This window comes from Lipophrys pholis, assembly GCF_963383615.2.
Source record: "Lipophrys pholis genome assembly, chromosome: 13".
Classification (NCBI taxonomy): Eukaryota; Metazoa; Chordata; class Actinopteri; order Blenniiformes; family Blenniidae; genus Lipophrys; species Lipophrys pholis.
Genome location: NC_137632.1, coordinates 3,654,259 through 3,666,730, shown reverse-complemented (window position 1 = coordinate 3,666,730; position 12,472 = coordinate 3,654,259). Strand labels below are relative to the sequence as shown.

Genomic DNA, 12,472 nt, shown 5'->3' with positions numbered 1-12,472 from the left:
TCCTAGTAGGACAAACTGCACATTTTCATTATAAGCACCACGTAACTATAATACTTCTTTTTGTGACACAGATACATTATTTACCGTCACTATTTCCTTGATTTACTAGTTTGGTATCTGTGAGATGACTCATGCAAGTCGTCATCAGGAATATCATCCAACTGAAAACTAGCTGAAACAATTATGAATTAGGAACAAAGAAAGAAAAGTCCAAATAACCTTTATGATACTTTACAGTAAAATCTTCCTAAGGAGTTTCAAGGGGTCACGAAGCTTCAGAAGTTATTTGTTTTTGTTTCCATCATCTTGATCATAAGATCATTACCACTGACTGAACATATTGTTCCCAGAGATGATGTGTTAAATACAGAAAACTGAAGCGTGGAAATGTCAGCGAGTTTGACGAGTTCTGAATTGTGCGGACTCAGAGCGTCTCAAAAACAACTCATGTCATCGGAATCCATCAAATCTGGTCCAAGAAAAGGCAAACTTCCCAAACTTAAAGGGTCTCTAGTTTACCTCTTGGTGGTAGACACTGCAGCATTCCTTCAGAGGTCTACTGGAGTGCAAGCCTTGATGGATGGAGGCAGTTTTGGGAGATAAAGTGTGAGCAATCACAATATCAGGCAGGTGGTTATAATGTTATAATGTCACTACCACTGACAGATGTTTCTGCAGAGGAAATTTCTAACAGGACTTGTTTTTTTATACACTTGGAGAGTAATTGGAGAGTCAAACCTCTAATCCATGGGGATCTTTCTCAGGTCCCACATTATTAGAGGTGCACATCAGATTGCAGCAGCTGCACTCCGTCATCAAACATCTACCCTCAAACCTTCTTCGTCTGGTTTGTCTCAAAGGCTTTGGGGCTTGCATTGTTTACCTTGCAAAGCTTAAAAGCATAAGAACCACAACAAAACAAAGGGTTGAATCTTCAGGAAACACAGCTGCAGCTGCTCCTTACCTTTGAAGTGGCTCTTGACCCTTAGGTATCCCACGCTCAGGCGGAGCACCGACAGCTTGTCCAGACGGGAGCGCACATCCTCGGAGAAGGGCAGCAGGTCCATGAGCCGGTCCAGCTCCCCATTCAGCCGATCCCGGTGGCGCTTCGAAGGATTCGACTTAACAACGCTATTGCCATCGTTGCTCTTCTTTCTGAAGAGGAGAATTTAGAAATGTGTGGTCAGTGAGGGCAGTTGTGTTCACGGCACCAAACCCTCACCGGAGCAGAGCCAGACATCTGTTGTGGGCTGAACCTCAGCACACGGCAAACATGCTTGACCCACATCAACTTTTAGAAGTTCAAAATTACTCTTAGAAAATAATTAGGACGCCACTAATGTGATGATTACACAGTGAAGTTGAAATGAGTCAGCAGGCTGCCAGCTCACAAAGAGTCACAAAGTGTGCTTTTACAGGGTAAGACATAAACTATGGCAAAGAAACCCGAATGAAAGAGCAGCAACAACTGAATGTCCCGTTACCGTTCACAGGATTTGGTATCCATAATTCTTATAGCCTTTGCTTCTTACTTTACTTTACACTAATGTAAAGTGGAGCCTTGTGCCATTATGTTAGTCATCACAATGATTCCCGGGACTTTCGCAGTACACCCGTCCAATCACAGGCAAGATCCACCAGCGTGTCGGACATTTGAAACATGAGCGTCTCCGTTTGGTCAAAAACACAGTGACACTGGAGAACTGCCTCATAGTGACAGTTAAGCTTCTCTTAGAAAAACAGGCAGTTTATCTATCATAGATGCTGGACAAGAAAAATGCTCTATATATAAAGATCAATTGATTGACTGATTGATTTAAGTTGATTGTATTTTTCAAATTAAGTATGGAAAGGTCAATGTGTATTTCAAATGGCACACGCACATAGAAAGAAAAACAATTCAAAAACAAAGCAGCCCCAAGTGGAGCAGTAAAGTCTGATTTAGTCTGAATGCTCCGGCCTTTCGATCACATACTGGTCCTGATCTATAAAAAAGTTTCACCAATATGAAAAGTAGCATAAACCTCATACTGCACATACGAGTGAACTCTGATATGCTCTGATATGGTTTATAACTAACCCGCCTACATGTCCAACGCCATAGTGTCGCAGACTGATACACTATCAAGACAAACCAATCAATATAAGTTGAGTGCTGGTAAATGGATAGCCAATATATTTTCTTCATCACCCAACTCTATAAGATATTTAAACTGTGGAATAGTTTTAACCGAGTTTTTTAACCACAGGTTCTCTCACAGACTATAAAATATAACAGACACTGCTGGGTTAGGTGTCATTTCCTACTTCACAACTCGATGCCATTAAAACTTCAAAACTGGTCCTTCTGAGCAAAGTACTGAGCTCACAGATGAAACGTGGTCCTTGTAACAACCTTTTCGAAAAGGTCAGTGGGTTTCAATCACCAGTCAGGAACAGAACTCCTGTGGCTGTGCTTTAAGTGCATCACAATCACTGCTTCCTCCCTGAAGACTATTGGAGCTGCTCCTACTGAGACCCAGTTATCCCATGTTGATGTCTACTTCAATGTTTCCCATATGTTACATAGTGAAAGCACTATGCAATTTCTTTTTTCTTTTCCCTTCTATTTTTGCATCTGGAAAGCTCTTTGAAGGCTTGAGCCGGATTTTGTAAACGCTCCTACAACCAGATTTTGGGCCTTTGTTTGTCGGCAGCTGTACATGTGCACACAACAACACGCCTCTCGTATATTTGAGTCATCCCCGCGCATCTGGCGGGCGCTCAGCTGCTCTGCCTAAAGGTCTGAAGCCAAGGTTTCTGGCTGCATATCGCCGCTATTGTCCTGCTGAGATAAGAAATCCAAACAGAGATGAGGGGGGATATGCTGAAACATCATCCTTTCATTCAGCCTGGTGCCGTCAGCAGGCATCTGCTGCTTAACCCCGTGATCCACAGCAAGCCAAGGTGGACAAAATGCTTCTGAATGCAAGCTTTTGTCTGCACTTGGCGTTTCTCAAGAGTGAGATCATTCCTGCGTTGTTTCGGAGAAGGACAGCTCGGGTTTGAGGTCGGCATGCGAAATCTAATAGCCTGTCATTACCAACAGTTTGGGTATAGAAAGAGGTTGAGGAAAAAGTAGTAGAGGATGTGCCTGTAAATATGCTGCAGTAGTAATGGAGTTTGCATGCTGTTTAGAGAGTGTGGAATTTACTGTGATTATAATTAGACTGCTACAGTTTATCCATGAACGTGTTGCTCTAGAGCTGCACACCTCACGTCCGGCTGTTTTCACAACCATGTTAACAGTTTGTCTTGTGTTATTTGGATTAACTAAATTTACCAAGTAATATGTTGTATTTGATTCATCACGGTGCAGTCATGTGTGATAACGATCAAGTATTTCTCATACCATGTGAAAGTCATTTAAAGTCTACATTACAGTGTTAATAGCAGAAAGACAACATACAGATGACTATACAAATATTTTGCTGCATTTGTAAATATTTTGCAGTTGTCAACAACAGTTTTCAGACAAGTTGGCAATGGAAGGCAAAATATTTTTGAGAAATTGTTAAAGAATATATTCACAACAGGCAAATAAACAGGTGGAATATGGCACTGACTACACAGTGACTTGATTGGGAACAGAAAGACCCATCCCGAGAAAGCAAATCTCTCAGAAGTAAGGATGAGGGGTTTTCCGCAAATAAAGTGTATTTCATCATCAATGGGTAATAATGTTACTGAAAGTCTGAAAGAATCCAACAAAATCTGATACAAAAAAAGGACTGAAGCTAAATGTCAAACACCATTTCTCACAGAAATCACAGCACAGATATAAGAACACTTTGAAAAACCATTGATTGTTATGTGGAGAAGTGAGCACAATCAAGAAAACCATTGCCTGAGAGCGCTCCTAAAAAATATTGTCGGTGAAGACAATCAGAAACCACTGTCTGAAACCATCAAAATTAAACACATTTATCAGTAAACCCTTCTGATAATCATTGTCTGCGAGCACTTCTCTAAACTATCAGTATAAAACCAGCCTCTATGAAAACTCTACAAACTTCTGTCAACGTTTCTCCAAAACTTTGTCAGCAAGCACTTGTCAAAACAGCAGCTATGATCTTTTCCCATAAACCAAAGTTTGCAAACACTTGTGAAATTAATTCCTGTTAACCGTGGTGAAAATCATGATCTGCAAACACTTCTGGAGACCATTGTCTGTGAACACTTCTGCAATACGTTGTGTACAAATACTTCTGAAAACAACCGTCTGCAAATATGTTTAGAAACCGTCTGGACGCACCTGCAAACTCTAGTTGGTAAGTCGTTCTGCAAACCATTGTCTGCAAACACTTCTGCAAGTTATTATTTGTTTACCATTCTCAAAACTATCACGCGCAAACACTTGTAGAAACCACTGTCGGTGAAATTGTCTGTACGACATCAAATTAAATACTTCTGATAATAACTATCAGCGAACACTTCTGTTTCACATTAATAATGAGATTTCTGTTACTCTTCATTTGGAAAGGTGAACATTGTCTGAGAGTACTTTTGGAAAACCACAGCCTGTTAACACAGCTGGAAACAATCAATAAGAGAAACATTTCTAAAGACAGCTGTCTGAGCTCTTGTGAAAACCATTGTCTGTGAACACTCCCCATTCATCTGCCTCTGGAAATGACCTGAATGTGCTGTAAAAAGCCACATTTCTTTTTCCTCCATGTCATCAAAATCATTAAAAAAAAAAAGTTTGATTTCCAGATTTAGCACTGGGGATGGAGCTGAACTCATCGTCTGCTACTTCAGTGGTCATTTCGGAGCAAACGATTTTTCTCACATGTGGAAGATGCGAGGATCGTCTCAATTTTTATGCAACTGAGCAACAACTGTGGATCTGCAGCGCCCAGCTGTATTCAGTCGTAGACTTTAGATAAAAAGGATTTTATCAGTGAGTGAAGTCCACCGTGTCCTGCTCTGGGTTTAAACCGTTGCCTGGTAAATGTTTGACTTCGTGTTTTTGTTTCAGGCCTGTTCACAGCAAAGATGTTGAGGAGAGTGTATAGCCCTGATGTTCAGATGTTGTTTGTTTAAGCCAGGAGGTCTCAAACTCACGGCCTGCTGGCCAATTGCGGCCCGCAGGACGATATTATTTTGGCCCCCCACCTTGATATGAAAGTATATTAGTGTGGCCCGCGAGGGGAGTGGACCTCTGACGTTGCCACTCAAACAGCTCCGGCGTGTAATGAACAGCAGTCGCCTTTTTTGAGCCCCCCGGTACTTTCTACCATGTACAAATGCCATGATTGAGCACAAAAAGAAAGGCAGCTGCTACTGGTTGCAATAAATGCTTGAAATATGATAATGTGATGTCTGTTGTTATGAAAAGCATCAACCGAATCAGATCCAGGGGCCTAAAGCACAGGAGATTCCATTCCTTTGCGGAGAAATTAGAATGAAACAAACTCGCAAACGCTTTAAATTTGCAGCAAGCCTTGTAAAAGAAGAACTCAAGAAGTTGAGCTTATCTTTTATGCCTGCTGCAAGCGGCATAGGCTTTTATTTTGACACTAAAACCAACAGGAACACCATGGCAGGAGGACACTACGCGCAAAACCCTCTTCACTCCCGGTTGCCAACTTACAACTCATAAACTAAACTAAACTAGATGAACTAACTTGGGATGTCCCTATCACACCTTTTACCCCCGATACCGATCCGATTTTTCAGAATTGAGTATCGGCTGATACCGATACTTTTCCGATCCACATTGCTATCACAAATATACTCAATAGTCTATTATTGGAGCAACTAAGATGTCTGAAGCTAAAAGCACTATTGGCAGAAGCTTTGTTTACCTAGAAATTATTGTGTAAAACTCACTTATTGAATCAAAATTCTTCTCAGAATGACTTAAGAAATTAAACTTTATTCAGTCATAACAACAAAAACTCAGTTACACTCTGCAGTCTTGTTTCTCTTATTTCTGTTAACTTAAACAACTTCACCTGGATTTTGTGGCAAAGAAAAAAAAAAGAAAAGAAAAGAAACCCAGTGAATCAGTTTGACTAACATATAAACTATGAAAAACTACAACATAAACAGTATTCAGTAAAACCAATCAGAAGAACCCAATTCCACTTCAAAGTGTCTTTGGCTGGTTGGGTTGAAAATAAGTCCTAAAAAAGTGCAAATACAATCATAAAAATAAATAAATAAATCTTAAACATAAATGCTCTCAGGCTCCAATGTAACTTCTTTGTGTATTAAATTCCAGTTTACCTTAAAGCAGTATGAGACCTTTGATCTGAATGTCACAAAACATTTACATTTCAATGTGAATTATAAAAACTTCATTCCACTTCAAAATGGTAAAACCTGTTTGACAAAAGTAGTTTGAACATAGTTCTCTCAAAAACTTATTCAGAATATCCCAGTCTCCCTTCAAACTAGCGTAACTTTCTGGGTTATTTTTTTCATCATATCGCTCCCCTGTGGGGACTGATCCTTTATTTTAAAATCCTCTATTTTAAAGCCGCACCGAAGCAGCAAACTCGGTGCGGCTTTAAAATGGTGCCGCCTGCTTCTAGCTTCTGCAGCTCCACCGGAGCTTGTAGTCCCTGATTGTTGTGGTTATTAGGTGACGTTGTGGACCCCTGTGGGGGGAGGAGGGGGGTCATTACGCCTTCTTTTTTTCCACGGATGACGGTCTTTGCTGAGCGTACTCCGCCGCATGTTTACTTTTTAGATGTCTTATCAGATTAGTTGTGTTAAACGAAGCTCTGGTGCTCCACCTCTCGGGACTGTGGTGAAGCTCTGGTGCTCCACCTCTCGGGACTGTGGTGAAGCTCTGGTGCTCCACCTCTCGGGACTGTGGTGAAGGAAATAGTACAACTGGCCGCTGGACTGGTTTGGTTATCAACCTGAAAATACCTCCAGACTGCTGACATTTTATCCACTCAATGGCTTTAGGCTGCTAACGGCAGTTTACAGCAGGTCGCAAACTGGGCTCGCTTTACGGCAGCTGACGGGAAAAAATTAATTTTTTTAAGATCGGCGAGGTGATCGGCTGGATTTGCAGATTCCCGACCACTCACAAATCACCAACATCGGGCCCGATCCGATATCCACCGATCTGATCGGGACATCCCTAGAACTAACCAACGACATGAACTAAGCAACAAAACAACAACACAACACAATTACTACAAACACTACAAACCTAATATAACCCTTAATAATTAAATCTAAAACATGACGAACAGAAACTCCCATAATGCATTGCAGCTATCAGCTTCATGATTATTAAAATGGCGGATATAAGCGGGAGATCGGGGTTTTTAGAACCATGAGTGTGAGTGGTGTGGCTTTCAATGTCATTTAGTTGTTGTGTGATTCACGATTGTTTAGAGTTAAGAGCATTTTCCACTCTCTGTGGCTGTGAGCATCAGCATTAAGCATCAGTAGTGACGATTAGCACTCTCATGCCGTATTGGTCATATACGCTGCTTTGCACACACTGGTGGTTTTGATGACTGGATTTATTGAAATTAGCCGCAGAGCTTCGGATCCGGCTGCAGTGGGCTGTGGCCGCAATTCCACGTTCTTTGTGCCATTATTGCTGCGTAATGACGTTACATCCCTGCATCTTTCACAACCCCGCTGACATTTTACCGCACTCTCTGTAGTGGGACTGCGGGACACAGTTGGTCTGGGTGTGCTTTGCCTTACCGTACCATACCGTCTGGCCCACCGCACTCAGGGACGTACTGCAGTGGGACTGAGGCTCAAGGTAACCCCCAGGTCAATTGAGTTTGAAAGCCCTGGTTTAAGCCCAGTTTGAATTAAACACCATCCATCACACAGGGTTTATCAACTTGTTTGGTCGTCATGCTCCCCAGTCCAACTGGACAAAAGGAAAACGCAGAAAAGAAGCTCAGTCATACCAAGAATCGGAAGACGTAAGGGTGTTAGTGATTGTCAGTCACGATTAGAGATGTCACTTTACACTTCAATGGAATGAGGAAGGTACTCTCATGTACATATATACCACCTCTGGTGTTCCCTTGTCACCCTTTTAAAGTGTCTCGGCTGTTAAACATCATCTGGTTCATTTCTTAAGTTGTCGTCTTTTTTAAGTTTGACCACCGTAACCCAGTCGATGTTCTTCTCTGCAGGTGTGTGTGTGTGTGTTTGTGTTTATTGGAAGGATGACAGGAGCGGTTTTGTGCATTGTCTTCTCTTCTCACTTTCTGCCAATACTTTGAGTTTATTCCCAGTGCAGCATGTGTGTCTGATTTAAGAGTCATGACATGAATCTCCACTGAGCCTCGTGAGCTGGTGTTTTTTGCACTTGAACCTGGGTGGTTAAAACAAAAGTCGAACAGAGCAAACAAAGCTGCTGTCACAGTAAAAAACTGGTTTCCACTTTGACAAACTACATAAGGAGCCCGTGGAATGACTTGTGGTCATTTGTGTTTAGCCTGCTGGCATCTGCACTGTTTAATGTGGGATAAAGGTTGTTTCCTTGGCAAAGAAAGATCCATTTGCATTGCTTTCACATTTTCTAAAAGGTTCAGTGGTTTCTTCGTTCATCGGCAGGATTATGTGAATAACTACAAGCCAGAAGTTTCATCAAACATAGATGAACTCAGTAAACTTTGCAAAAGATCTGACCTGGGATACTTACTGCAACCAATGCTTTTTTATATAGAATAGAATAGAATAGAATAGAATAGAATAGAATAGAATAGAATAGAGTAGAATAGAGTAGAATAGAATAGTTTATTGTCATTGTTCTACTACAATGGAATTAAAATACATATCTTGTGGTGCACAGTAAAATTAGAATACCACAAAAAGATCAAATCTATATATACAAAGATAAAAACTCTAAATGTCTACACAAGGGATCCAATAAAAACTAAATAGTGTAAATAGATAGCCAACAACAAATGAGTATAAGTATATTGCACTGTTTACGTTTCACTGAAACACTGAGGATACATTTATGATGAACATCTACTCTTAAATACAATCTTGAAGTAGTTGAGCGTTCAGTATTTCTATTGCACTATTTGGCTGACTTGAAGGTACGAACGTTTTAGTAGATGGTAGTGACGTTCAGTGATCCCCAATTTGATAGTTCTAGAAAAACAGTAACTTCATATCACACGTCTAAAGCCTCGGTCACAACCCACCGTGCGTGTTTTTAGTCCGTACGTTTTTTGGGGAGGCTACGGGCCCCACGTTTTTCTGAAAACGTGGGGAGGGAGTGGCAAGAGCAGGGAGGCAGTACGTCAACGCACGTCACTCGCACGGTTGCGCAAGGTGTAAGTACACGGCCTGCACGCCACGCCTGGCCGTGAGCGGTTGCGTGCATTGTACGTGCTTACAACGTGCCTACAACGTACGATCTCTGTGCGATTGCCAAGTTATCGTACGGAGAACTTACATACACGTGCTGCTCACGTACGGTGTCCTTACTCACTTGCACGTTGTAAGTGGGTGCAAGTGCCATGAACGTGAGTTTTTCCGGATAGACGATTCCGAGATAGAAGACTTATTATAATCAGTTAATTGTTTATATATATATTTTTTACACAAACAGACACATAGTCTAAAATCGTGAAGGGGAAGTAAAAAAAAAGAAAAAAGAAGCAGAGTCATTACATTTCCAAATAAATGCGACATAGTGATGAAAAGCTCAGCTGGAAGCCGCATATAAAATATTGGTATAATGTAAAAAATCCGATTCCAGAATTACCACAGATGAAAATAAACTCAGCTTATTATACAACTTCCTCATTCTTCCATATCTGAGTTATGGTGTGGAAATATGGGGAAATAATACGTTGATAATAATTATAAAAGTGAACTAACGAAGGGTGAACGGACACCTCATCCACGGATGAGCTTTCAGATTTTTTGGGAGAAAATAAATCCTGTACAATGTAGTTTTACATATTATTTCTAATTGATATTTTATATGTGTTTCATATATCTAGTCCATATATATTTAGTATAGTAGCCTGTCACATGGCTTTGTTTCTCAGGACAAATGGTCTTCTTTGCGCACAGGACGAACCCACCCCACCCCGAAACTGTGCATATACGTTCCACCTCGCTAATGACCGTATCAGTCATATTTAAATCATGTCTTTACACTGTTACAGAGATACTTTGAAATCCATTCCTTCAAATCAATAATTCTGAAAAAGCAAAAGTTCAAAACTAGTCCAACACCAAGTGTCATAGTAGGCTCATGCTGTGTCTCAACATGTAGTCCAAAACCAAGGACAAAATCCAAACAAGGCTTAAAGTAGCTCAGGAATTACATTTCCTCATCGAACACAACAGTCTACAACTAGTCTACACTAGTCCAAACTGCAAACCTACAACCAAGTCTGAAACTAAAACCGAGTCTAATGGACATCAAGAACATACCCAAAGGCTCGTCTCAAACCAACATAATATGGTCAAGCCCAAAACTAGATTAATACTAAATCCAAAACGAGTCTCAAACTAGAGAACATGTAAACTACTCAAACACAAGTCTGAATCCAGTTTTGATGAAAACAAGTCAAAAGCAAAGAGCCAGATTTAACATGTCTAACATTCTAAACAAAAAAGGCCAAAACCTCTGATCTGAAGATTGAAACCGACAGAACTAGATAAGATCAATCGTAACTAGCACAAACCCAGTCTGAAACAAGTATAACCTGAAGTTTAAGAGAAGTTCAGAACGGATCCAAATTTTACGGTCAGAGACTGTTCCTCCAAATGAGCTCACAACATTAAAATCTAACTTTGGTATTCATTTGCCGCCGTCTCGTCAGTAGAATATAGTTTTGCAACAGCGTTTTCAAGTGAATTTAGATGCATTATGATTCTGCTGCTGGAGGGAGGTTACTTGAGGACATGTTTTTACACTTTATTTCAGTCTTTGTCTTTGACACTAAAAAACTGTAGAAAAAAAAAACTTGCGGTCTGTTTATGAGCGCTCCTCTTTGAAACTGAAACAAAGGGCAAAGAACAAAGAGTGAATGCACAGCCACACCTCTTATCAGCATGTCCGCCTGCTTGCAATTCTCACAGCCTGCACGTTGCTGTGCAAGACAGAAATTGCACAAGAATCACGTTATCTCTTTATCAAAGCACCACAGACTGATTAAAAACAATTCTTAAAAAAAATCTCACCTTAATGCCATGAAGAATACAACCACTTATCCACTTCCTTTAAGTTAAATACCTATTGGCACAGATTATCACTGTAGTCGTTGAGGATTTTATTAGTTTAAATCACTGCAATTATTCTACTTTAACTTTTGTCCACACAACAATCTGTAGGACATTGCAAATAAAAGAACACTAATAGTGCGCACAGCTTGGAGACCACGAGTAAGGCTTTTTATACACAACTATGTGTAGGTAAACACAATGTACAGCTGCAAGAATAAGGTCATGGTAAATAAGTTCTGAATGACTCATCTAGAAGTATTCAGTATGGTATTGATTAGTATGGATTAATCAATGCCAAAAATAAGATAATGTTTCATTCTACAACATAAAACTTCACAGCAAAAGCACTTCTGTTATGTGTGTGTCAAGCTGACAGACTAATTCTTATTGATTGATGATTTCCAGGCCTTTCTTTACAACCTCGTTGTGTTTCGAAGGATGTGTGCATTACATAATGAGAGATGACAGCCATAACAAAAACCTATATTGGAATGATAAATGCACACATATCAGATATATTTCAACTTTGTAACGTGATATATAACCTTTCATGTTATACTACAATTACTGTTCCTGCTTTTGAGACTGGAGTTACAGGGAGTACAGTGTGAAAAGGAACAACCCTATTATTCCACGATACTTTCTGTGCAGCTGCACTGAAGAACCGGCTGGTTGATCCCAGTGTAAAGTTGGAGAATTAAAACCAGCGATCAGACTGAATCCCCACTTTGGATGACTTTGACTTTTGAACATTTGCAGTCCTGTTGTGATATGCTGCAAACATAATTGAAATGAAGGGTACCATAATCATATATTTATTTACAATTTGTGCAACATAACCAGAAAATGCATTTTTTTAATGTAATGCAAATTCAAATAAACACACTCCAGTGATGAAGTAGTGACGTGTTACATGTTGGAGCAGTTGGTCCTCTTGCCTGAGAAATCCAGTCAAGGCTTTTCTGTGTGGAGTTATCATGTTCTCCCTTTGTGTGTTTTTGATTCTTTTATTCCCACAACCCAAAAACATGCATCTGAGTTTACTTGGTGACTCTTACTTCCCCGTCTGTGTAAACATGAGTAGGTGTGACTAACCTATCCAAGGTGCAGTCCAACACCCTGTGGCCCTGCATTGAATAAAGCGGTATAGTATATAGACGGATGTGACTGTATACTACAGAATTGAATCTTCTTTTTTCCTTGCTGTGGTCGCAATAAGCATCATCAACAGAAGGGTAAA

The 12,472-nt window shown here is 40.3% G+C and overlaps 1 protein-coding gene across 1 annotated transcript in view; it reads right to left on the bottom strand.

The window, feature by feature from the left end:
* Positions 1–12,472, bottom strand: part of LOC308119178 (aryl hydrocarbon receptor-like) — a 56,122-nt gene that overhangs the window by 34,179 nt on the left and 9,471 nt on the right. The window contains exon 2 of the mRNA XM_080479029.1: positions 965–1,155. Within this exon, the coding sequence (XP_080335155.1) occupies positions 965–1,155 (191 nt within the window). The remainder of the gene's footprint in view (positions 1–964; positions 1,156–12,472) is intronic.